This window comes from Apteryx mantelli, chromosome 1 (genome assembly GCF_036417845.1).
Source record: "Apteryx mantelli isolate bAptMan1 chromosome 1, bAptMan1.hap1, whole genome shotgun sequence".
NCBI lineage: Eukaryota > Metazoa > Chordata > Aves > Apterygiformes > Apterygidae > Apteryx > Apteryx mantelli.
Window position 1 is genome coordinate 9,413,779 of NC_089978.1, and position 20,772 is coordinate 9,434,550.

At 42.2% G+C, this 20,772-nt stretch overlaps 2 protein-coding genes across 14 annotated transcripts in view; one reads left to right on the forward strand and one right to left on the reverse strand.

Moving 5' to 3' along the window:
* The window catches only part of CCDC90B (coiled-coil domain containing 90B), a 35,716-nt gene that overhangs the window by 12,431 nt on the left and 2,513 nt on the right, over nt 1-20,772 (forward strand). For 3 of the 10 annotated variants that reach the window (XM_067316765.1, XM_067317023.1, XM_067316903.1), the window contains one exon: nt 19,645-20,004. The exons of 2 other annotated variants lie outside the window; for them this stretch is intronic. In XM_067316765.1, coding sequence (XP_067172866.1) covers nt 19,645-19,724 — 80 coding nt within the window. In that variant the 3' untranslated portion in view covers nt 19,725-20,004. Of the gene's footprint in view, nt 1-5,560; nt 5,723-6,687; nt 6,735-9,163; nt 9,663-19,644; nt 20,005-20,772 lie in introns of those variants that run through there. 5 more of the 10 variants (XM_067316702.1, XM_067316867.1, XR_010887438.1 and 2 more) reach the window with 4 other exon arrangements.
* Nucleotides 411-20,704, reverse strand: ANKRD42 (ankyrin repeat domain 42). Of its 4 annotated transcripts, XM_067316419.1 has the most exons (12): nt 20,587-20,704; nt 17,482-17,645; nt 15,789-15,896; nt 15,348-15,467; nt 14,604-14,739; nt 10,816-11,016; nt 9,677-9,802; nt 8,027-8,132; nt 7,180-7,355; nt 6,642-6,768; nt 4,487-4,631; nt 411-1,284 (listed from the first exon to the last, which is right to left on the reverse strand). In XM_067316419.1, the coding sequence occupies exons 1-12, from the start codon at nt 20,621-20,623 to the stop codon at nt 1,189-1,191; spliced, it is 1,542 nt and encodes a 513-aa protein (XP_067172520.1). In that variant the 5' UTR covers nt 20,624-20,704; the 3' UTR covers nt 411-1,188. The 4 variants fall into 4 exon arrangements, with proteins under 4 accessions (XP_067172520.1, XP_013805784.2, XP_013805785.2 ...); XM_013950330.2 differs by lacking the exon at nt 20,587-20,704 and having other exon boundaries at nt 17,482-19,631; XM_013950331.2 differs by lacking the exons at nt 15,348-15,467; nt 20,587-20,704 and having other exon boundaries at nt 17,482-19,630.

The following is a 20,772-nucleotide window of genomic DNA, read 5'->3' on the forward strand; positions in this document are numbered from 1 at the left end:
ATTGATCATTTGCACTGTTCCTACACAGCAGCGATGTAGGAAATCTCTCAAACCCTTTTTCCCTCCACCCCACCCCCCGCCACACACACCCTTAAGTGGGCACTAGAGACTGGATTTCTCCTTTTTAGCTCTGATAGAAGACTTATGCTGTTGCTCAGCTGCCTCTCTCGCAGTCTATTGCACATGTGCACAAAAACAATCAGATTGACTTTTTTTCATTAACTTTGAAATTCACAGATTAACTTTCCTTTAGGTAACTGAGGAGAGGACAGATCATGATTCAGGCATTAGCAACTTAACCTTTATTAAAGTCTTATATTATTGACCTGACTTTTATTATTGAAATCAAAATTGTCACAATATTATGCATGATGAAGGTTCCAATAGGAAAAAGGAATTTCACAATAGCATACAGATGGGAGAAAAATCTTTATTATGTGTAAAGTCATGAAAAGTTTTTTGGGCATGGAGGGCAGGCTTGCCATTTCTAATTTTAACATGCCCCATAACCTAGTGAAACCTTCAGCCCTGAGTTAGACTCGGAGGCCCAGCAGTACAGTTCATGTGGTACATCGTGAAGGAGTACCTTCCTGGCTTGCTTAGGAATAACTCCATGAAAAGTGAAGGGCTTAGCACCAGTCTGCAGTCAAGCAAATATCTTTCTCCAGATCCTTAGTGTGGAACCAGGATTCAGTGTCTATCACCTGATCTATTTTAGGAAGTTAGGTGCTGTTTTTTAAGACAGTAGTACTAAATAGCCTAGCAGATGGGAATACTTTTCCTCAGGCTCAGTAGGGCCTATGACATCTCTGCAGTTAACTCTTCAATTTTTGTCTATCATTTGCAAAGCTGTTGCTAAACAGCTACTGGGATAGGAAAAGAAGTCTTACAGTTTAAAAAAAAAAAGTTTCTGTGATTTAAAAATATTTTCTAGCCCAGAGAATTAGGAAAATTGTTCACTGAAATTGAAAGATATGAAACCACAACTCATCTGCAGAACTGGGGCTATACAGACACTTTGCACTGTCTTGAATATTGCTGTTCTACTTTCTAGCAGTTAAATAATAGCTTTTCTGCCTCTGGTGACTTCTGTTTGGAAGGGCTTGGGAGACTATTAGAAGATGAACCTGCTCTGGCTGTTGTGCTGTAAGACAAGACTGTCTAATACAGCCTGGCTTGGCTCATTCCTCAGCATCGTTTCACAAACACCCCTCCAGGGCTGCAGGATGGCTTCTTCTTTATTTTCTTTTTCTCTTTGCAAGAATCAGATGTTGCCTCAGTTTCCTAAAAAAAGGACGCCACAACCATTAAATTGCAATTACTTAAATACGCTACCTAGTAAGATAGGATTTTTGAGTAAACGTGTGCCTTTGAATAGCTAGAGAATATTGTGTTCAAAACAAATGTGTAACAGCCAAGACCATATTTTATGTTAACAAAATCAGTTATTGAGCCTGCAGTTTGTCAAACAGGGCAGCCAAAGACATGTTCTGGACATGCTCTTCTTCTTCTTCCCCATGTTGATAATCTCCTTGCCTGTGACTGAACCCAGCCCGAGCCAAGAGCCTAATGGCTTTCTGGGCTATTTCTGTACCACCCACCTATTTTTGATTTTCTGTCCCTGTTATCTGTAAGAGACTTTAGAGCACAGTGAAAGGAGCTTGTATTTCTTGTAAACTTTCACACTCTGTGGGGCATCTGGCATGAAGCACAAGCACACACACTTTTTTTTTTCCCCTCAAGGAGGTAGCGGTTAGGCTAATATTCAGAGTGATACGGGCATTTGATAAAATCAAAGCTAGAAATAGATCAAGCTTGACGGTACACCCAGGGTCAAACACAACGATTAGCGCTGTTGTGCTGGCTCTCTGCTCTACCTGAGATTGTCTCAGCTGTTGCATACTGGAATAATTTTGGAGCCAAACTGAAGCTGAAAGCAGAGCTTAGTCCCCTGTACACAGCATGACAGTCACAGCAGGGTAAAATTTTGAAGGTCCCTTGTTTGCAGCAGTTATTTAAAGCAGAAGTTTTTGAAAACAAATCTGCCTCAGCAGAAGTTGTCTCCAGTCCCAGCTAGTGATGTTACAACAGTTAACCCAAAACCCAAATGTGCCTTTTCAGACTGCTACTGGTAGCAAACTAAGTAATTGCAGACACTGTTCTACCCTAGAAATGGGGCACTATATGCCAAAGCGGTCCCAGATTGCCAGGCGAGTAGAACAGGTAATGTTTTAAGGTGGACTGTGGACACAGAAAGTGACTTTTCTTCTGAAGGAGGGAGGCACCTGGCCAGCTGGAGGGTCTCCTCAGTGTAGAAAAGTTTGGTCCCAAGGATACAGTGGGAAGCAAACAGCTGTGGAGCATTACAACGTGTGGGGGGAAACAATCCTGCAAGGGAGGGCAGAAAGAGGAGGAAGAAAGTGGGGAAAGTGGATGAAGGGAGATGGAACGAGCTGTGCAACATGGTTATGCCAGAGCACAGGGCAGTGCTGCCTAGAGACAGGTGTAAGAAAACCGCAGTAATGCCCTGCTTGCTCTGTGGCTCAGAGGGCCCCCTAAGCCAAAGCCAGCATCTTTAAAAAAGGTCCTTGATAATTTGTCTTATGAATGTCTCAGTATCTTTTAAAGCCATCTGAATTTTAGCAGATGATAAGTAGGACATGTTGGAAGGATGGTAGCTGCAAAAGTACCATTCATTCCCAGCTGAGGGACTTGTTATGGCCAAGAGGCCTCACAGACCATGTTTAACTACTCAAGCGAAGAGAAAGACAAAACTGCAAACTAGGGATGTTGGAGCTGCTGCTGGGAAGAGCTGGGGGAAGAGCTGGGAGACACGGACAAAGAATTTGGTTGCTGCTATGAATCCAGCACCCTGCACAAGTGTGTGATGGAGGCACCCTGCAGGCCTCGCTGCTTTGAGCTGCAGCTATTGAATGCAGTCTAGGTATGCTGCACATGCAGCCATGTCATGTTACCCTGTGACCAGAAGATGGCAGCAGAAGGACTAAAATGGTCGGGACAGAAATTCCTCTGTCTTTTTGCAAGGACGTGAAGCACAACACAGTCCACAGCACAGCTCCTGCTCCCAGCTGCCTCGGGGTGGGATCACCTCTGCTCTCAAGAGGCCTGAAAAGCCCTAGCCATTTCAATAGCCAAAGCCGTGCGTAGTTTAAATGGTAACAAAATAGGGTTCTTAAATGCTTGTTTCCCGCTCAGAACATCCACCAAGCATTCTTCCCCATCACGCTTGGAAAATAGAGGGGACCGTTATCTAGTGGGGACACTCCAAGCACCTGGACCTCATTCAAACCTGACTGAAGGAGGTGGTAATGTTACCCCTTTTAACCAGCAAACCTATTTCTGCTCCAAGGAATACATAGAAGTTTCATGCGAAGCTCAGGCCAGATTTCCTTCTTCCTGCTTGACAACCCTTTTAATAAGCCTATAAAGTTGTTTTCTCTCATTCTCTCTCTCTGGACCAATGAATACTTAATTATAGCAATCACAGTGCATGGCTGTGAGTAGGGAATGAATACGGCTTCGTCTCAGGAAAGCTGGCATTGTGCTGGTTATGGCACCCCTGGGATGGGGCTTCTGGGCCTTTCTAGGCCAAAGAAGAATCTAAATCCAAGTCTCCCACACTGTCAGTGGCCAGAGTCCTCACCTGACTTTGATATCAGTTATACCAGGGTCTTACAAACAGTTGCATCAGTACAGCGGTCAAGGCAGTTAAGTGAAGCTCTAAGAGCAGCAATGAACAGCCTGCCTTAGTGACGAGCAAAGTTAGCATGTGAACTTCTGAATTATCATCAGATTTGGTATAAAAAAAAAAAAAAAAGTTTTAACTTTTCTGTCTTCTCCTGCTAAGCCAATGAATAGTTCATATCTGCATCTCATTTGCCATCACTGGGCTTGACAATTAAGGTGACAGCAGATGGCATGCAAGATCGCTCATCAAAGTCAGCCACTATACGCAGCAATACAGTACTGTATTACAGTACTCCACCAGCTCAGTGTGGTGTGAACAGGAGGAAAATAAACCAGTTCTGAAGGAGAGTTCTGAAGCAAAGGAAATATCCTGCAATACTGCTGCAATTGCTACAAACCGAGCCAGTCTGAGGGATGAGGGGTTGACAGTTTTCCTGAAGCACCCAGAACAGTCAGACTCGGGTACCAGCCAAGGGGAACGGCTAGTCACTGCAGATACAGCACAGAAGTACTCAGCACTTAGTCCACTCCCACTTGTTAATACGAACATGAAGAAGATGGACGTTTCTCTGTACAGAGAGAAACTATGTCCTTTCACAGCAGCAACACGGTCAGGATGTAACAGAGGCTGTTGCTTGCTTCAGTGTCCCAAGCTAAAAGCTGCTAACAAACACATTTATTCCAATGATATTTCTTAGCACCGTGCCGAGGAATCCCAGCGGGAATCTCACCTCTGTCCCGTGCACTGGCTAGCAAGGCACCTTTTCATGGCACTCACCAGAGGGAGAGCAGGGGGGATGTGGGTTTTCTCCAGGCTCTTTCTGAGGTGGCCTATCTCAGCACGGTAGTCATCCAGCTGGCTCTCCAGCTTTTCCCGCCTGACTCGCTCGTATTCTAGCTGGGCCTCCAGCTCCTTCACAGCCCTGCCAAAAGCAAAGCAGACAAGCAGAGGCTCATAAAGTGCAGCCAACCCTGCCCTGGCTACTCCATGCAATCCTGTGCCTCTGCTAAGGAACAGATTAGTCACAGCAGAAAACAGTGCAGTACTCACACCAACTGCTAGCACACAGATGGGCTGGAAAGGCCACTTCCCACCTCCACTGCCCAGCTTCCTTCTTTATTGGGCTGACTATTGAACAGGTTTCTCTGTGAGAAGACCCTAGGAGAGAAATGCTCCCTCCATCACCAGGTGCAAAATCACAATAGGACTTCAGGGAGGTACTGAGCACCCTGTCAAAGCACCCCGGGGATGCCAACATGGGAATCCTGCTCAGTCCTTCTACTGGGTGGAGAAGCTCCTTGCTTCTCTCCAAGCCAAATGTATATGTACAGTGACCTTCATTCAGCTACAGCATGCTCCTGGCCAAAGACCTGTTGTAAAAGCCTCAGCATCAGCACTTCTTTCCCTTCTTAGCTTTCAGCAGCACTCAGCACATCCAACCACGAGATGGAGACCTCTCCCCACACACTGAGCCAGTCACGGGGGTCTTGGGTAGGCCACAACTCAGGTCCTGCCCTAGCTGCAGAAGGGGAAGAAGTGCCTAAGAAGCCAAAAGCTTAGCATGAAACAGAGAAATAGCATAAAACTGGGATTCTGGAGGAGCCAGGGGCAGCTTTTTCATTTAAGACTTGTTCCTCTACGTCTTTCCTAAATCCTGAAGTGATGGGCTTAACCACAGATGAGGAATGCTCAAATGACAGCTTGCATAACATTTTCTGCAGGGAAGCTGCAGCATTGGCTGATATATGGTTCCACAAGTTCTCATCGGTCACACTCACAATGGCTACTAAATTAACTGAGATTCCTGGAACTGGTCGGCAGAGGCATAATTCAGATATGTTCTTATTACAGTCAGCAAATGACCTCAGAAACTGAGTCATCTGGAGTTGAGCTGGCTCTCCTCTGGACCAGGATGAATTAGCATGGCTACAAAGACGGAAGACTGGTAAAAGGAAAAGGGAGATGTCTGCTCCATGAATTCAAACAGCATAGCAGGAAAGCTCTCAGCAAGAGGTACCCCATTTCCTGGGCTGAATATGCCTGAGTCACATAGCCCAAAGCTCCAAGGCTGCGTCAGCCTTACTGACATTGAAAGAATGGTCCGTGCTTATGCAGGGAAATCAGTGCTTGGGGACAGGCTGACTCATGCACACTTGAGATTAATAAGACACATCTCCAAACTCATGTGGCACATACAAGGTGGGCATTTTTCCATGCAAGGCAGCCTGGTCAAAGCTGCCTTTTGGATGATACTTTATCATTTAAGACCTAAGTATCTGACAGACAGGAGGGCAATTCTCTGAAACTTAGATAGTCTGCCCATCTAGTCACCTGACCCATCTAACAGAATCCTTTGATTTAATGGAGATCCTGAGAATTAGACAGACATTATGAAAAGTGCTCCACATGCAAGGGCAGGTTTGCTGAGGTTGTTTTTTTGTAGTGTGGATATGATTTAATACATTCTTGAGCACAGAAATACATTGCCCTTGACACAGAAAGGTAGCAGCTCATTCAATAATTTCTGCTTTGTATGCACTTACATCCAAGTCTTGCTAAGACTAGGGCCTTTTATTCAGATTTCCTACTGGGTGTACAGGCATTCTGCATCCATAATGCAATGAAAACAGTCAGGATGTATCAGACTGCACATATGCAGCAGGAAAACGTGAAGGTAGAGCAGATAATCCTACCAAGCACAAGAAGTGTGGACCCATCAAACATACTGCACCTGTGTTGTGGGGCCGAACCTGGTAGTGGAAGTCTAGAAATGGCCAGACAAATGGCTGAAGTCCTTTTCTTTTTGGCCTGGCTAAAGTTGCTAAGTGGAAAAGAGGGAATGGCCAAAGCAGTTTGAGCATAAGGTAGCCTTAACCAAGGCTTTCAAATTGGCATTATAGAGTTAAATATTACTAGGACAAGTTAACCTTACTTCTCAATTTCCCTTTCTTCTTTTTTCATCTTCCTTTCCTCCTCAGTTATTCCTCCCAGCTGTCTGTAGTTGCTGTAGGCAATTTCTAGAAGTTGCTGAAGTTCCTGAATCTTGCGATAGGCCCTTACTGCAAGAGAGAGTTCTCCAGGTAGGTAACAGGCCACGGTGTGAAGACATCCATGGTGGAATTTAATGGTCTGGAAAACAGCCTCACAAACAGAGAGCAGCAGTCGCACTGCTCAGCAGATCCAGAGCTACACCTGACACCCACACAGCAGAGAGCTCTCAAAAACAACATGCAATCTAATGTGGCTTCATCGATGCAGATTAAAACAGTATAACATTTACACTCTGATCATCCTATGCTATGCTTTCTGATTTTCCAAAACACGTTTGAATGCTCAATGGTACAGAGATCCTGTCAACTAACTTGTCTTATGACAAAGAAGTCTGCAGCAGTTGGCAGAAACTGGAACTAGGAATATAATGTCTTGAGACTACCTTTTCCAAACAAAGGGTGAAGAAAGACAATGCTTACTGCGTGCATTCCTTCTCTCTGCTTTATCCAGGGTTAAATCTTCCTTGCTATCTGTACTCCCTTCCACACCATGTCTTTCAAAAAACTTTATGTTGTTTGCATCTAGTTCTTCGTCATCAGAGTTACTGTCTCCAGTTCTTTGTGTCAAAAGTTCCACAGCTGCCAGCTGGGCAAATCTGCACAGAGAACAGTTAATCTACACTGAAATATTCCTGTCATGTGGAAAAATGTATCCATGCTCCATGCATGGGATAGAAACTCTCTGAAACTCTTCATGTTCCCATTTATCTCAACCAAATAAGGTTTCAGGATTAAAGGAAGCACTGGTGCACAAACTATGAGCAGCTAAACTGCTTTTTGTAGTATTTTGATGGCAATTTCAGCCTCAGCGAAATCTTATGACAATGACTTCCACAACAAAGATACATTTTCCTTTGAAGGAATTTGTAATTGAATCGCATGAGCAACTGCATTATTTTTTATTAATAAATAGGAAAAACAGATGGCCTTATCTAGTTCTCACTTACTTTGCATAGATGAAGCATACTGGCTCTTAACTTTCTTTAGATGAAGCATACTGGCTCTTAAATTTCTTTTTCCAAACCAATTCATCTTCATCTTTTATGTCTAACCTTACTCAAAATAATTAAAATTCAATTAAGTTAAAATTAAAACTTTTTACAGCTACAGTACAGCTTTGCTTATCACTCAGAGCTGGAATTCACAGGCCTGACCTGTTCTTGCTCCATCAATGAAAATCAGGAGTAATTTCAACAAAGCTGACAACGATATTGATATATAAATAGTAAGCAAATAAATGATAGAGTTACAGGATAGGCACTGCTACCTCTTGGCTACATCTTTTGGAGTCTCTCCAGCTTCATTCGTAATGTCACAGTCAGCTCCCATCTCAATCAACCACTGTAAGCAATGGATATGCCCTTGTCCAGCAGCTGATGGAAAGAATGCGCACACAAGTCAGATGTATATGGCTGATGTGTTTCTCACCCAAGATGTCCTCCTCTTGGCATGGTCTGACATCCCAGGGGCTGGGTTCACTAACACCCTAAGGGGGAGATACTATTTCAAGAGCAGCCCAATGATCAGCCACATGAGTACATGCAGTTTTGAGGAAGATCATGCAGTGTAGTTTTGTGCCTCCTTCTAGCGCCAGAAGTTTATCAGCAACTCTTCCCAGTCACGAGTCAAACTAAACCTGCCCAATCTCATGCACTGAGTGTGAGACACACAAATAACTGCTGCCTCACACTCTCTTGCAGTAAGGCCTGTATGTTGTATATCTGCAGCACAGCACCATCACCTCCCCCCAGCTCTGGGCTCCCATACACCAGACACAGCTGTTTGTCAGATCTGTGACGTGCACTGCTGTCTCCTGGAGCAGGAGAGAAGCCAGAGCTTTGTGCTGGCACATCGTTTCTTGGGCCACACACTGAAGGCAACACTTCTCACTCACAGCCTAACACAACAGCTTTTCCTCATTATATGGTCCGGCATGGCTACTCTCCCTACAACATGGTCCCAGGAATGATGTTTCACATATGCGAGGATGGTACTTGGCATGCTGGCTGAAACCTGCAAACCCTTTTTCTCAAGGAAGAATAAATCTGTCTCTGACAGCACCTTCTTTGGATGTGTGTCGTATCTGTTTTCTTACCGAGACAAGGATATGCAATAATAATGGGTTACAATATTTCCCTATAACATTCATATTGTATGTAAAGATTGGGGATGAAACAATTGTAGGTTAGCAACACCCAAGAAAAGGTGGTGGGAAGGAATGCAGGAAACACTTCTAAAATCCCTACCCAGCAATTTTCGTAATGAGAACTTTAATTATGTTTTGAAAAATTCTACCATTTATATCTAATCAAAAAGAGGTGTGGGGAGGCTGGGGAGAAATTGTGTTAAAGACTTGTTACAAGAATATCTCCCTCTTTCTTTCCTCTTCCATTTCTTCTTTCAGACATCACAAAAGAAACCCCAAAACACAGCAGGACCATTTTTTTGCAATGCTAGCACTCCACTGCAAATCAATGTGTTAGATACCAGATGCTTACCTTCCTCCACAGAATACTATCAAATGACTTTGCTGTGGTTTTTAGAACACATCTCCATAGTACCAAGACGTTCAATAAATAAAGGCCCAGGCCACAATACAGATCATTGTACCTAGATAGTCAACGTTTCTAAAAGTCACATCTCACCTGATAAAAAAATTATTTTAGTTTTCAGTTTAGATGTTTTTTTCTTCTTAATATAAATTCTTCCTCCTTGACTTCAACTTGTTCAGTCTGTTTTTAAAGTAAATGACACCTACGCACACACATATCACAAAATGTGTGTTGCCCTTTGAAGCCCTCAGGAAATGAGATGCTGTTTTTCATGAAATTTATCTGATAAGCAGCCACTCGAAAAAGTAAGCAAACAAGTCAGCAACAAACAGTAACAAGCTGAAACACAGATTATAATTACTGACCTTTGTGCATGAGAGTGGATCCTGTATCATCCCGTTCATTAATATTGATTGTTCCACTTTTTACTAATCTTCTAAGTGTTATCAGGTCCCCTTTGAAAGCAGCACCATGGGCTGGAAAAGCTAAAACTAAAAGTGAAATGCACATGTTTCCAAGCAGATGCCCACAATTCTAATAAGCATGCTCATGTTCGTCTTACACAGCTTGCCTCTCTCATCTTAACTTATGCATGGAAATTTCAGAGCTGTAGTTAGCAAGGCTAATGCAACCTTAATCAGTTAAAATGCAGCTGCATAACTAGCACTGTTCTTCACAGGCTTGACTAAACATGTCTTGGTTATGGCTACAAGCATCTTATACAGTTAAGAGATTAATTTCATAAATCTGGAATAATAAATACATCCTTGTTTTAAGGTTGCTGTTCTATTACTGTTGGAAACTGGAGTCACCTGCCTGTTTGGAATTCTATAGTCTCACCAAATATATAAACTATTTTGCTCCTTGCTGAAAACACTAGCTATACAATTTGATTTTTCTAATTCTTTTTAGAGAGAGAGAACACTGACATATATATGCATATGTATAATAACAAAAGAATAGCAGATAAGAAAAGTAAGTGCCTGTAAAAAGCCAAGAGGTGAAAAGGGCAATTCTCATATCTTTGCTCTGATGAATGTTCTCCTTACAAACCTTGCCACACTTGCATCCTTTGGCTGTTCTGACTGCAGTAGCATTACTACCTAGCAAGTAATTCTAATTTCAGTGGGATGTTTCTAGAGTAAATTGCTGCTGAACGCGAGTAAAGGATTCTGAACAGGCAGCTCTGCACACTCATGAAAATTATACAGTTTTGCAGGATCCCTAGTGAAGTCTAAGAAGGATAACATGGATAACTTGGTATTCAGAGTGTAAAATAGAGTGACAAGTTATATTTCAGTTAGGAGTAAATCCAACACATTTATAAAATCACACTGGGTATCCCAGTCTTTAGCTATCACTAAGGGTAATAAGTATTGAAAGCAACAGCTGTTGCTTACATTGCTTATTTAAAAGTTATACTCCTGCTCATACAAGTTTCCAGAATCAAGTATTTCTGTAGCATTACATTGCCTATTTTAAAAATATCTTAATCCACACTCACCTTCCTGCGTCTCTGGATGCTCCCCCTGTTTTTCCACACCATCAATATACTGCAAAATATTGTCTTTATAGAACCGTTCAGCCAAGTCCCTTGGAGTCTCTCCATGGTCATTCCTGGCTTTCAGAGTGCACCTGACATTGGTCATTTTACTGACCAAGAACTTAAAGCAATGCAGGTGTCCTTCCATTGCTGCCAGATGAGCTATAGCACAAGGTAAAACACAGTATGTTAGAACAGAGCACTGCTGACCACCAAGAAAGCACTGCAGTCGCTACTGATCAGATCTAGCCCCTCTGCCAGCGCTTGAGATATCCAGCATTGCACAAGAAGTGGGAGCAGCCTCAGTTGGATAAGGGATGCTCAGGACGGATCCAGGACAGAGTTTAGCTCTTGGGAAGGAGATAAAAGAAAACCTCCTTCTTGGTAAAGAAGGTAAAAGAAAACTGTTGAGGAGAGGGTCTCCAAAGAAGATTCGCTGGCAGAGCTGATGCAGGAAACAATATGAGACGGCCAAGAGACCTTTGGCCACTAGCTAGGAGAGTGCACTGCTGGGGTCTCATCATCTCAGTGAATAGAAATCTGACTCCTCAGCAGCGGTGTTCTTCTGACTTCCCTGTCCTAAGTAGACACTCATTGCAGAGGAGGCAGCAAGGGGTCTCCTTGATTAGGAGTTAGGGCATTTCTGCTTTAATCCCACCTCGACTGTGCCACCACAAACAAGCTGAATCACACCTTTGCATCTCAGTCACCCCACCTACAAAATGAGGACAATGGCATTCACTTTGTTGGGTAAAGTATTTGGAGGTTACTCCCATGACAGAGGCTATACACAGTACATCTATTACATTTATCTCCTAAATTGTTGTAGACAGTTGCTACGTGCAGGAGCTGCTCTGCCTCGCTACAAAAGTGACTGCTTCTGTCCTTTAGGCTACACTGAAGTTTAGTTATTTAATACTGGTAAAGTGCTGGGCCTATAACAAAGTAAGAGGTACAAAACACATGCCCATTATTTTGTAATACATAGTATTCTCTAGTCCCATCAAGAGGAAGAAGTTGCCAAAAAATGCTTATTTGGCTGACGTACTACAGGCAAAAGGATTGCTTTGTCTCCAGTTAAGAATCTCATTATCATCATAGTAGCTAGGCAGTGTACCCAGACAAGCAGCACTAAGACATGACACTTAGGTTAAATTTTGGCGCATACAAGCTCTCTGTTGCAAACTATCCATAGTTCCTCAGACTGATTGCTCTTAAAGGTGATACTGGTTTTATGGCAAGATAACAATATTTAGGTAGAGATAATTGCTAAAATTTAAAGCAGCAAAATCTGAGCTTTGCTGAGATCGGGGTAGCTGTCCCATTGTTTTTAATTTACTCAGTGAGTTACAGTTACTCTGGGAAAAGTGAAAAGTAGTATCTTCTTAAATACTGACTATTACAGTCAGCTGGTGCAAAACTGACTCAACTCTTACAAATCTATTTTCAGATGCCCAAAAATCTCAAGGACAAAATTTAACCTTTTGGGATTAAACTTTTTAACCAGCTCTCTGCCCTGTGCAGAGCAGCAGTCAGAAAAGCTCAGATTTTTCTGTAGAGATGGCAAGGGAAAAATACATTAAAGAGTTGCATTCAGTCCATGTCTTTCAGTAGTTTCAATAGGATGCTGTGGAAGTCACGTAAAGGAACTTAACATAGGTGGTTTTTAATCTGTGTGTCTCTTACTAGCTAGTGCCCAACACGTAACTGTGCCATATGATCTGCAGGCATGCTGAGCATTTGCAGTTGAGCCTAAAGTGAAAGGGTACTGCGACATGAACATAAATGCTGCTCAGTGCTAAGAACTTTGAAAAACTTTGTCTTAGTCTCTTAGGCATCACAAAATTGGCAGTGGGTAGTTGGTATCCCAAGCTTTCTATCTTCTTTCTATCTCTAAGTTTCATCTTGCCATTTATAAAATCAGGCTAAAACTATTTGCTCTTCTCAACGGTGAGTAGAAAATAGTGTTTGTGAAAAACTGAAGTGTTGCATCATGTTCAAATTAGTATTTTCTTTAGAACAGGCCTAAATACTGCACAATAAATGATGCATAGATAGGGCCAAAAACTGAATATAGAGAGAAAACAAAAGATTAGGAGGGCAAAAAATATAGAGAATATAGAGAGCAAACAAAATGTTGAATAGTTCATTAATGAGCACAGCCCATTCTGGGCCCTGAATGAGCCAGAGCTCTTGGAAAAAAATTAGCATGCTATAGGTAATTAAAATGTCCACCACAATACACACATGGAAAAGGTCCAGACAATCTTAAGTCTTATTTTTTTTAGTTTTAGGTGCATGACACTGCAACCTCAGTAAGTTTCTTTCAGTACACTCTTAGGTAAAATTATAGCACTTGCCATCTAATCTTGAAGTTGAATTATGTAAAGATGATATAATTTTACTTCAGTTTTAGAAACTGTGGAAAATAGTTTGATCTGTATAGCACACCACTTTCAGTAATCTTTTATTAGCAATATTCCAAAGCAGTTTCTTTCCTTTGGATGATAGTATGGTCAAATTAAAACGAACAAAGGCTGTAGATTCAGCTTCTGTAGATGTCAAAAGAATAACAAAAACCATTTTCTACTGACCAGTGCATACAGACCATTGAATTGGACCTGTGTTGTATTCCCCATCTCTCCATAAAAAAAGTCTGATAGGGACTTTTCCCTGACCCAGGGAAGTGTTCCCACATGCAAATAGAGCTACCTTCTTCGCTGTCATAAGAGTGCCTAACATAATCCTCTACTGCTTGAGCTAATATAGCAGATGTCCTGCTGGGACATGTAAGAGGCTCACATTCTTTAACAAAAAACAGGTTTGCAAAACAGGCCATAGGTATCAGTTTACTAGACAAGTGGTGTTTAACAAAGGGTCAAAGGCTTTGAAAAGGGATTTAAAAACATAACTCCAAAGAGTTATAGCAAAAATATTATGCTCCTTGGAACAAATAATGTGACAGACCATAAGAAGAGAAAGGCTAAAAGGGAAAGGATGCAACAAAAAGGCAGGGTATAAGCAATAGCATTCAACTTAAAGAGGATTCTGAGGCAATAGCACAGGTAGGCAGAGGAACAGTGGCAAAACTATGAAGAGCAAGGAATAAATGCTGCCCATTTTTTGCACTAGATAAAGTGACTGAGCACGTGATTATAAAAAGAATACAGATTACAGATAATACAAAAATGTCAGTATTTCAGAAATCAAGATGAGATCACAAGTAAATGAGAACAAGGGTTTTACCAAATCAGTTAAGAAACAGTTGGATACAAAAACCTGCCCAAGAACAAGCCAGAATTTGATCACACTTACACATCCATTAAACTCCGGCAGAAATTCAAAAAGGAGCATATAGCAGCTGAAACGGCCTCCTGCCCTGCCTACCCTTCCCCTCCCATGACCTCCACTGGCATATGCACTCTGTCACGCACATGGGAGAGGCTGCCCACCTACGCAGTGCTCTCAGCCAGACTGAGCCTGCTCTGATGTGAGTTATTCCAGCACCCATGAGATCCAATCCTTGCCAGGAGCAGCAGGAGGTGAATAAGGTAGTCTTCTCCAACAGGCAAGTGCTTTGGATTTTAGAAATTCCCCCATCATTATAAAAATGAAACAACTATGCTGAAATGTATGGAATCGACTAGCAAATGCTGCTGGTATGCATTACTTATCATTCGCTAAAATTATCACATAACATAACAATTGCAATCCAGAGGCTAAAAAACATGCGATTTATCCTGATGTACCTGGAAGATTTCCATTGTTATCCACATCATCTATACACGCTCCCCATCTAACAAGAAGCTGCAAACACCCCAAGCGACCATGAAAAGCAGCATAATGAACAGGTTTCCAGTCATTCCTGTCTGAAATATTTGCATTCTAGAATGAAAGCAGCAGGTTAATTCATTCATTTATGAAACTCAGAAGCAAGACAAATTTTATAATTAGGAATCAGCTGTTCATTGTGTTCAATTATTTAAGTCAAATCCAAGAACTTTTTTAAAAGTTCGTGCCATGTGCATAGATCCCATTCCAAGACAGGTATTTTTCATAGGTTCTTGGTTTTATTTAAGTAATACATGTATAAAGGGTACATTTTTAGACATACTTCTATCACCATATCCATCATTATTCCTTAAATATACACCTAGGTTTGGTTGGGATTTTTTTAAGTTTGTCTATTCTGCTACAGAAGATTAGTAAAACTGCGAAAAATCACAATAACCACAGTGCCCAATCTTCATTTAGTGACATACCTGTGGAATGTTGTTTTCTCACATTATTGATTCTCCCTAGATTTTTGGAACATTTTCCTAACATATCTTACAATAAAAAAATGGAAATTTAAGTTAAAAATAAATTCCATCATCCCCCAACAATATACCAATAATGATGAATCTACAGTCCTAATCTCAGTCTAAGCTTTATCTGGAAAGAGATATGAAGCTTTGGCTTTGCACTTGGGAACTGTAATAAAAGTCCCTCACCACTCCACTTCGCAGTATAGTTTGTAAAGTGTAAGACTGCCCATGGGCTGCAGCTAAGTGTGACGGAGTGCACCCACGATCATCCTGAGCTTCTAGGTTTGCTCCATTTAACAACAGAGCCTAAAAGAAATGAAAAGCAAAAGTTCAGTTCACAGGTTGAAAAAGCAAAGGTTGACTAGAAGGATGAATTCAGCAGGATAACTTTGGGGTGACTTCTAGGCATTGTCTTTACACAAAACAATTCTGTTTGCACAGATAGAGCAAATGAGTGCGTTGGTTAACAACAGTGACATGCTTCCAGTTGTAAAGATATCAAGATGAGATACTCATAGCTCCATTAGGAGCTGTCTTAGCTGACCTTCATAATGACCTTGTGATAGTTCATCCAAGCTCAAGGTCTGCCCTACTTAACTTTGTTTGAGAGTAAACGTTAATACTTACTTGCATGCAAGCATCCTGACCTCTGATAGCTGCAAGATGAGCTGCTGTCCAGCCTCTGACAGTTACTTGTGTTATATCAGCTCCATGCCAGAGCAACCAGTGAAGACACTGCTCAACCAAAAACAAAGTCTTTTAAATTATTCTTATCATGAGTCTAGGGCACAATTCTAACTACAAATTATCAGTATATGTTACATTTCAAAGCATATCAGAATATTTCATTATTGAAATAAGACACCCAAGGCATGGATTAGCCAGATATTTGTGCATTAGGAAGTTAAGGGTAAGTTATACAGTTTCAAGGCTTCACCCAGGAGAAAAAAAGTACAAATGACCTAGTAATCCAGACCCTAGGATTAATTTTATAGTATGTCTTATGAATTTTTCTTTTCCAGGTTAAAATGCAATCTGTGAGAGTATTTGTGTGGCATAAGTTAAAAACACTGGAGAAAATGGTGCAAACATGCTCTCTTGAATTCCAATTAAAACTACTAAGGGGACAAATACAACCAACCACATTTAAAACTTCATTTCATTCATTAGGCTCCTTGTGTGTATGTAATCCCACCTCTCTTCTCATCCTTCCACAGCCCAGCCTTGCTTTATTCACCTTTTTCCAGCAGTTCCTTTTGTTTTTCAGGCAAAGCTTTATGAACTAACCAGAAAAAGGTAGAGGACTAGTTATATAGTTTATTAGATATTATTATTATTTATTACGTTGCTTTATGCCAGTCTCCAGCTCTGATTCTTCCTGTTTCCAACATTAAGAGCTTAGTGAGGGACAAATAGATGACAGATAACTCAGTCAAGTCTAATACACTGATTGCAAAGTAGAAGAATCAAATGAAAATTTGCAGAATTTATAGAGGTAGAAAAGGGTGTGCGAACTATCTATTTTTAGGGTTGACAACACGTTGACCAGCATTTTCTTGACAGTTTCTGCACATTCCAACAACAGCATTGCATTTATTATTTTTTGATTTTAGCAAAAACTTTACATCCCTTCCTTTTGGACATGAATTTTTTATACAATTATTCATGGCCTTGTTCTTCAAGATTAGATTGCTATAATGATTTTACAAAGAGGTTGTAGGAAGAAGGTGAATGTTGTCCTTATTTCAAAAGCTTGGTCATTCTGAAAGTTCCTCACATTTATGTAGCAAGTACCTGCTCATTTCTGCATCAGTATTCAGTGTTTTTATTTATCAAAATAAAATATATTAAAACTATTGCTATAGAGAATGAGGCATGGGGCAAGACATTGATAAATTGAATGAATGTGTTTTCACATCACTTCTCTTCTGGTTCAGCCCAGCCCAATGCAATCATGACTAGAACATTGCACACATCCTACAAGATTTGTCCTTAAGCAAAGGGTAAAACTTAATAGGAGCAAAAGAAGGCCACGAGTCTGGAAGGAAGGCCACACTATACTTGTAGTAAGAAAATTACTGGGTTTTGAAATCTTGCAATGTTGACTACATAAACTGCCTGGAGCTTCAGAAAGGCACAACAAAAACCTAAAAACTGTATTTCTACCATTGGTGAATATATTTACGAAGAAAAACAGAGATTATTTATTTAGCTTGATCAGAGCTAGCAATTTTGTGTCCCGTCTTTCCCACTAAAAGAAGAAGGAAAACATTAACTTACAAAAACCTTGCTGTGTCTGAGCGCTAACAAAGTATTTTACCTCCAGACTTCCAGAGTGTGCAGCACAGTGCAAAGGTGTGAATTTGTGAACTAAATCCACCTTGTTAATACCAGCTCCACTTTTTATCATTGACGCAAGCTGTTCTACATCACCGGCTTTCACTGCCTCATGTACACTAGTATAATTTTGCTTCTTCTTGACAGCTAGTGAGGAATAACAAAAGGCCATTAGCCACTTCAGCAACATTTAGGAGATTTGAAATAAGTGATGAATCAAAGAAACATCAGGGCATCAGCTTCAAAGGAAACAACCAAAAATGTTTAGAGTAACCTATGAGAGTTAGAATGGGACTTTTATCAGCAGGAATCCTTAGCCACTTCTGTTTGTCAGAAACAGCGCAATACTCAAAAACCTGAGGCAGCCATGTTCCCTCCCACCCTACAAAAAAAGGCCCCAAAGAAGTCGTGAATAAGACCCAGAAGAAAGATTACAAGAAGCATGACACGAGCAGGAAGGAGAGCTAGTCCATCTACATGTGCAAGATGCTGCAGCAGGTCCACCCCAACACTAGCTGTCTTTCAAAACCCTGAGCATCACGAACTCTTTTCATCAGTCCTATCTTCAAGTACATCACCAGGGAGGCTTCTCACTTGAGCAAACAAGCTCTCAGCCATCACTTCCCAGGTGCTCCACATGGCCATGGTCCTGCTGCTAAGGACCTGGCATACCATGCTGGAGGGCACCTAGGCCCTCACCAAGTAAGCACACTGTGTAACTGCTCTTGACTGAGCTGCAGAAATCAGCTTCAGGACAAGCTGATGTCAGAATTAAAGCGGCTGTAGAAAAGCAATTCCTCATACAATGTGTTAGTCATCTTGTGTTGCTCTTTTACTAAAACCATGGCATTGCTCTGGCACCAGTCACTTTGCTAGTATCCTGACACTCAGCTTCCACCAAAGTCAATAATACTTTCGTTGATTCAGTGGCACAGAATCACTCTAACTGTAAAAGCAGCGTAGTCCAAAAAAATCCACCACCAGCTCATGGAATCAAATAGCCTGTATTCTCCTTCAGGCCTTTTCACTGGCAACTCTGTGACAACGGGAGGTAGATACCTAAGCTCCTTTGCAATGTCTGGGCACTTTGCCAAAAATCGTAAACCAAAATAAGTGATGAAAGTACATCTGATGGCTGAGGTGGCTAACCTCAGACAGCCAAGCATACAAGTAACCTAAAATGATATAATAGTCACCTTCTAGCATAGTTATCATTCTGGTACCAAAATGCACTAACATCTTTAGATTCCATAGCATGAGGAAAAGCCTTGAAAAGGTGGGGTACAGTTTTACAAGTCAAGCAAGCATGAAAATGCAGGCCTTAAGGTACTAGTACTCATTTTCTCAGCCTATGAAGAAGGAATGTTATACTGCTTCAAATTGTTAAGCAATTTGAGATCAAAAGTATTAAAGAATATAAACGAGATGCCATATGAAAAGGTTCCTGACAATATACATGAAAAGCACTAAAAGTGACTAAAAAACAGTCTTCACAGTTTACTTGTGCCTATTTTCACGTAATTTGTAATCACTGCATGACAGTATTGCTCAGGCAGATCTGGGTTTGCCAGGGAGAGGACAAGGGGTCTGAAGTCATTTCAATAACCTAGACTACGCATAATGCAACCCCCTATGCTGTACACACCACGTGACCTTGTCCCACATGTCACTCCACTTCCCCCAGTTAAGTTGCATCTCTCTCTGCCCTGCAAAAAGCAGCTTCAGCTAGGAACCAGGACTCCACCATGCAAAACACTGTATGAACAAATAACAGCATAGAGACATGGAATAGTTCAGGTTGGAAGGGATCTCGGGAGGTAATCTAATTCATCCTTCAAATAATTTGTATGTATATTTTATGTTGGGGGATTTTTTTTTAAAGAGACGGTCTCACCAGGACACTGTTTTCTCACCAAAGAGTCACTTCCCCTTACGCCAAGTCAGGATCACAATTATCTTGTAATTATATTGACTTACATCAGAGAGAGCTGACTTGCATCAGTTACGCAATTATACTGACTTACCTCAGAGAAGGACTTGGCCAGCTACGCTACTTGCCAAAGTACTAATGTGTTTTACACAATGTTCTAGTGCAACAAGTTCAAGGTAACGCTTTTTTTTTTTTTTTTTGCTTTTTTTAATCCAGAAGAAATGCAAACCAAAAGGCCAGCAAGCAGGGTGAATTTTGTCTCCTCCTCCCCTCTGGAAGGCAAAACGACCTTTTGAAACTGCAGAGAGCGATGCCAAGCACTGCTGCGCTCCTTCCCAGCCGCCTGCCCCCTTGGAGGCGTAATACTTTGGCTCCAGCTGCCATGAACTATCCAGAGGCAGCTGCAGTGGGACTAAAGTGTCATAAACGTTTGTTACATGAAATTAGCACAAACTATGTTGATCTTGAAGGTGAATAACATTTCCCATAATTTTATTGCAATTTTTTTTGAAACCGTTATGAAATTTGCATTAAAGCCCCTTTTTTAGAAAAAAAAAAAGGAAGGATTTGGGTAAGTTTCTTACCAAGATTTGTTACAGAAATTAAGTGAAGAGTATCATTGAGAATGAGGAAGTGAGGTAATTTTTTTTTTTTATAACACGCAAAAAAATCGCATGCAGCATATCTGGGGAGTACTTCAAGGGGATAAAGGTAGTCGGCCCCCCAAAAAGCTACACTTTCGGCCAGGTGGGCTCAGCGCCTGGGCAGCGCGGTAAAAAATAAACACGTTGTGAGGCGCAGCTCCGGCCACCTAACGGCTCCCAGTGCCTGCCGCGGTCATGCCCGTTATCCCCGCGCGATTCGCAAATACTGAGCAAGCTCTGAATCTCATCGGGGCCCCCAGGTCACAGAGAGGGGAACTGGGGCAAAATAAAGGCGTCCGGGCCGGCGGCGGGGGGAAGCGGCGGCGGCGGCGGCGGTCGCGCCACGCTGCGCGCCATGGCGGACGCTCCCCTCACGGCCGAGGCGGGAGGCGCCCGCCGCGCGGGGGGGGGGGCAGTTCCCGCCCGCTGCCGCAATGGCTGTGCCCGGGGGGGGGGGGAGGCAGCCGTCGGGGAAGAACGCGGGGGAGAAGGAGCGCGCGCGAGCCCGTCTCACCGGCCGGAGGGGGAGGCGGCGCGGCGGCGGTTGGCATGGCGGCCCCTCACCCCGCGGCGGCAGGGAGTGTGCGGGCTCGCCGCACCTTCCTCTTCCTCCTCCGCCACCTCCTCCGTCAGGCCTGTTTGGCAATAGGGAGCTCCTCCTCCTCCTCCTCCTGCTGTTCCGTCAGGCCTGTTTGGCAAT

Coding starts and splice junctions, on each gene's coding strand:
- ANKRD42 (XM_013950330.2), bottom strand. CDS start 17,688: ATGTTGCTGAAGTGGCTAATGGCCTTTTGTTATTCCTCACTAGCTGTC. Junction 9,803..10,815: donor GCATCCAGAGACGCAGGAAG/GTGAGTGTGGAT, acceptor TTTCACTTTTAG/TTTTAGCTTTTCCAGCCCAT. Junction 1,285..4,486: donor TCCCCCCTGCTCTCCCTCTG/GTGAGTGCCATG, acceptor TCCTTTTTTTAG/GAAACTGAGGCAACATCTGA.